General features: G+C 51.7%; 1 protein-coding gene across 1 annotated transcript; it reads left to right on the plus strand.

Annotated features, from left to right (window-relative positions):
• The first annotated feature begins 1,295 nt into the window (after positions 1-1,295).
• On the plus strand, positions 1,296-4,206 carry BHLHE22 (basic helix-loop-helix family member e22). The gene has a single exon (XM_027625036.2). It carries the CDS (start codon positions 1,423-1,425, stop codon positions 2,530-2,532), a length of 1,110 nt encoding a protein of 369 aa, XP_027480837.1. The 5' UTR covers positions 1,296-1,422; the 3' UTR covers positions 2,533-4,206.
• The last annotated feature ends 415 nt before the right edge of the window (positions 4,207-4,621 follow it).

A 4,621-nucleotide genomic window follows, 5' to 3' on the forward strand; every position in this document is an offset into this window, starting at 1 on the left:
CTGTCGGTTATGTTTCCGGGTAAATAAATACGTACAAATGTCCCACTTGGTGTGTGAGAGGATTTGACTCCTGGTGGAGTTGGCCATTCTGCAACAACTGGATTTTAATCTTGAGGAAAGTTTGAGAAATCAGTTTCTTCCCGTTTAGGAAATCATATGCTTCATAATCACCATCGCCGTCGCAGTTATTTGGAGACCACTGCAAAAGCACCCCTTCCTTTTTTTTTTTTTTTAATCTAATGGGCTGCATAATCAAGTTGCTCTCCATTTTCCTTTTTTTTTTTTTTTTCCCCCAAACCGGATAGGAAATGGGCAGTGGGTGTGCGGGTGGAAATTAGGCAGTGTGTTCGAGGGGGACGACTGCTTTGCTCTCTTCCTAGCTGAGAATCTTGGGTGAATTTGGGGCAAGGTAGCGGGACACTACTTCCCCCCGAAACTCCCATCACCAAATCCAGATCAGAGTCATTCTACGAACAGGGGTGGAGTATAATTCTCGCCCGCAAGGGTAATTTAGCACAAGATGAGACAGCAGTGGCGAGGGAAGGGACGTGGGGGTGGGGTGCGGCGGATGGGGGGCGTCTGCTTTCCCCGGGACTCCCAGGCTTTGCCGCCGATCTACAATTTGCTGAAGGAGCAAAGAACATCCTCGGCTCTAAGTAGGGCTTTTAGTGTGCTCATTGATGAGTGAAAGTCGCCACACATGTCAAGCTAAAGGCAGTTGTTGGGTTACTAACAGGACCCAGCGCCTTGCAAACATATGCGCTAAGCTGTGTATACAGATGGCACGCAGAATAATGGAGCAGGCGCCTTTTATAAAGCTCTAGCTGCTGCCTGTCTTCAGACCTGGGAAATGAAACTATTCAGACTCGCGGCCAGATAGCGCCTGCGATTGTTTGTTACCGTTTTAATCCTATTAATTAAAACGTTAACCTGATTGGGTAGAAAGCGCTGTCCCAACAGGCGAGTCTTCTTCATAATAACCTACTCAGAGATAATGATGTAAAAGACTCCCCCGTCTGTGGCGGCGGCTGGTTGATGGGTCCGGAAATCTCTTGAAGGTGAATCCAAGCAAGATAAACGGTGCGGAGAGGCGGCGCGGGGCTGGGCTCAGAGCGGCGGCGGCAGCGGCGGCGGCTCCACTCCCTCCGCGCCCACCCTCCCACCATGCGGGGCCGCGGCCCATGGTGAGCCCCAGCAGCCAGCACCATCGGCTGGAGACGAAGAAGAAGAAGAAGAGGAGGCGGAGAGCGCGGGGGAAGGCGAAAAAGAAAAAGAAGGGGAGAGGGCTGCCAGCAGCACCGGGACCGACGCGCGCACCAGCCCAGGAACCCGGCTCCGGCGCGTCTGCGGCGCCGCCTGACTCCCTAGCCGAGGCGGCGGCGGCCGGCGCGGCGGGCCGGGGCTGCGCGCCGGCGCCGGACCATGGAGCGCGGGCTGCACCTCGGCGCGGCCGCCGCGGGCGAAGACGACCTCTTTCTGCACAAGAGCCTGAGCGCCTCCACCGCCAAGCGCTTGGAGGCGGCTTTCCGCTCCACGCCCCCGGGCATGGACCTGTCCCTGGCGCCGCCGCCCCGGGAGCGCCCGGCGTCGTCCTCCTCGTCGCCCCTGGGCTGCTTCGAGCCGGCTGACCCCGAGGGGGCAGGGCTGCTGCTGCCACCGCCTGGGGGAGGCGGCGGCGGCGGCGGCGGCGCGGGAGGCGGCGGCGGCGGCGGCGGGGTGGGCGTCCCCGGGCTGCTCGTGGGCTCTGCCGGCGTTGGGGGCGACCCTAGCCTGAGCAGCCTGCCGGCTGGGGCCGCCCTGTGCCTCAAATACGGCGAGAGTGCGAGCCGGGGATCGGTGGCCGAGAGCAGCGGCGGCGAGCAGAGCCCCGACGACGACAGCGACGGCCGCTGCGAGCTGGTGCTGCGGGCCGGAGGCGGCGACCCGCGGGCCTCCCCGGGCGCGGGAGGCGGAGGCGCCAAGGCGACCGAGGGCTGCTCCAACGCCCACCTCCACGGCGGCGCCAGCGCCCCCCCGGGGGGCCCCGGCGGCAGCAGCGGCGGGGGTAGCAGCAGCGGCGGCGGCGGTGGCGGCGGCGGCAGCAGCAGCAAGAAATCCAAAGAGCAGAAGGCGCTGCGGCTCAACATCAACGCCCGGGAGCGCCGGCGGATGCACGACCTGAACGACGCGCTGGACGAGCTGCGCGCGGTCATCCCCTATGCGCACAGCCCCTCGGTGCGGAAGCTCTCCAAGATCGCCACGCTGCTGCTCGCCAAGAACTACATCCTCATGCAGGCGCAGGCCCTGGAGGAGATGCGGCGCCTCGTCGCCTACCTCAACCAGGGCCAGGCCATCTCGGCCGCCTCGCTGCCCAGCTCCGCGGCCGCGGCGGCGGCGGCCGCTGCCCTGCACCCGGCGCTCGGCGCCTACGAGCAGGCTGCCGGCTACCCGTTCAGCGCTGGGCTGCCCCCGGCCGCCTCCTGTCCGGAGAAGTGCGCCCTGTTTAACAGCGTCTCCTCCAGCCTCTGCAAACAGTGCACGGAGAAGCCTTAAACACACCCCACGGAAAACACAAGACCGACCCAAAAGCTAGAGGAAAGTGAAAAGCTGCCCCCCCACCCCTTTTATTTTGGCCCTCTCTTGTTGTGAAACACTTGCAAAGCAAACAAAGCAGAGGCGAGAACTGAGGAGAAGTATCAGAGACAAATGGGACTTTGAGCCTTGACATCCCCAGAATCTCGGTCTTTGGGGTGGGGAGGGAGGGAGGAGGGAGGTGGAGTTGGGATGAAGTGTGGATGTTTTTTTCTCAGAAAAGTGGCAACTTTGGTGGCAGCCTAGACCGCAGGGAAGCCTAAAAAATAAGTTGGGAAGTAGTCGCTCGGTTATGAAGCGTGGAGAGTATTTATTCAATGGCAAAATACTAATCTTACTAATAATCGTGTATTTGGCTAGTGCTGAGGGGCAGAGGAGTCGTCCGGGGTTGGGTGGCTTGTGGGACGGATTATTCATTCAGACAAATCAGAAAGGGCACTTGAAAATAAATTTTGATTCTGAGCCAGGAGAAAAACTTGAAATGTAGACTTATTTAAGTGGGGGGAAAAAACCAGAAAGAGACACATTGCTATGAAAAGACTTGTATTTTTTATTGTCTCTGAACTTTAATCCTGTGAAAATGCTCAAAAGTTTTGGCAAGAGTGATATTAAAAAAAAAAAAAAACTGTGGCTGAAAGAATTGCATTTAAAAATATTTATGTGCACCTTGTTACTTTTCACTCTGCAATGATGTATTAGCAATTCATGGTATTTATTTGTTATTCTTCAATGGCCCTTCCACATCAACAATATTTATCATGTGTTAAGGTCATGGGTCTTATGTGCAGATTTTTTTAATGCCTCTAAAATTCTGTTTTATAGATTAACTTATTATACTGTGTGCCAAGTGTTTAAAAGGTTTATTTGCCAACAAGTATGAAGAGACATATTGATGTATCTGAGCTGCTTAGGTTTATCAAAGGTCATCTGGATATTTTCAGTTGCATCATCCCTGTATTTAAATTGAGCTTTAATAAATTGCTTCAGTCCAAAAATTACAGGAAAGGTGTATTCTTAATTGATGAATGAATTGATCTCTTTTTTTGAAAGGGGACTCCTTTGCATTCTAAAAGGGAAAGACATCACAGCAATAGATCCTATAAGTAAGAACATGCTAAGCAAATATTTTTCCAGGCTGTGCTGTGCATTTTTAAAAGGTCTAATTTAATTGCTTTTAATATATATGTACATATATAAGTTATTTTAACTGTGGAGAATTATTTAAGTTAAAAGACTGGTTTGATTTGCCTATGGTGTGAAATCCTTTGTTATTTTTCTAAAAAAATAAAATTTAAAAAGAAATAAAATAAAACTAAGGAAGAGCAAGAAGCTATTTACCCAAAGTGAGCTTTCAGTTTTAGTTTGCATGGCTATTTGCCTGCCTTTCTATCCTATGAAAATCAAGAAAACCTTTTTTAAAAATGGAGTCCTGCTATTTTCCACTCCTTGCAGATAATACAAATTCAGTTTGTCAGGTTGGATGGCGAGTTGGGAGCTATGATGGATTCTACTGGCGGGTTTTGGATGTGTAAAGAATGATATATATATTAAATAGGTCAATCAGACTATGACAGCTATGTACGACCATTTGTATGTGTATCTATGTCAGAAAGAATCTTTATTAAAATATTTTGATCAAACATTTTATTATGCTGTGCTTTGTGGAAGGAGCAATCACCTCTCTTCTGTGTTACTCTTTGCTTGAAAGGTAACAAAAAAGAAAGGAGTTTCAGAGAAGGTGGAACTTAAATTTTGGCAGGGATACACAATTAAGAGTAGCCCCAGTTCACTTGTTTACTTGTTAATAGGGTGATGGCTGGGCCTGGTCACTGGAGGAGAGATAAATGGGGTCACTGGTGAGACCCAGAGGAGATCCAGAGCTCCTATCTGCTGGAATGAACTTTGAAGGCCATGCTGCCCCTGAAATTCTTTTTCCCACTTGTATGATGGCATTGTTAACCATACCAGGGCCCATCAAAGACGGTAAAGGTTTTTGAAGACTTTTAATCCAAATTGATATCTCCAACTGCCTGAAAGCCAAGGAAAAGAG

The sequence above is a fragment of the Zalophus californianus genome, chromosome 4 (assembly GCF_009762305.2).
Source record: "Zalophus californianus isolate mZalCal1 chromosome 4, mZalCal1.pri.v2, whole genome shotgun sequence".
Lineage (NCBI taxonomy): Eukaryota > Metazoa > Chordata > Mammalia > Carnivora > Otariidae > Zalophus > Zalophus californianus.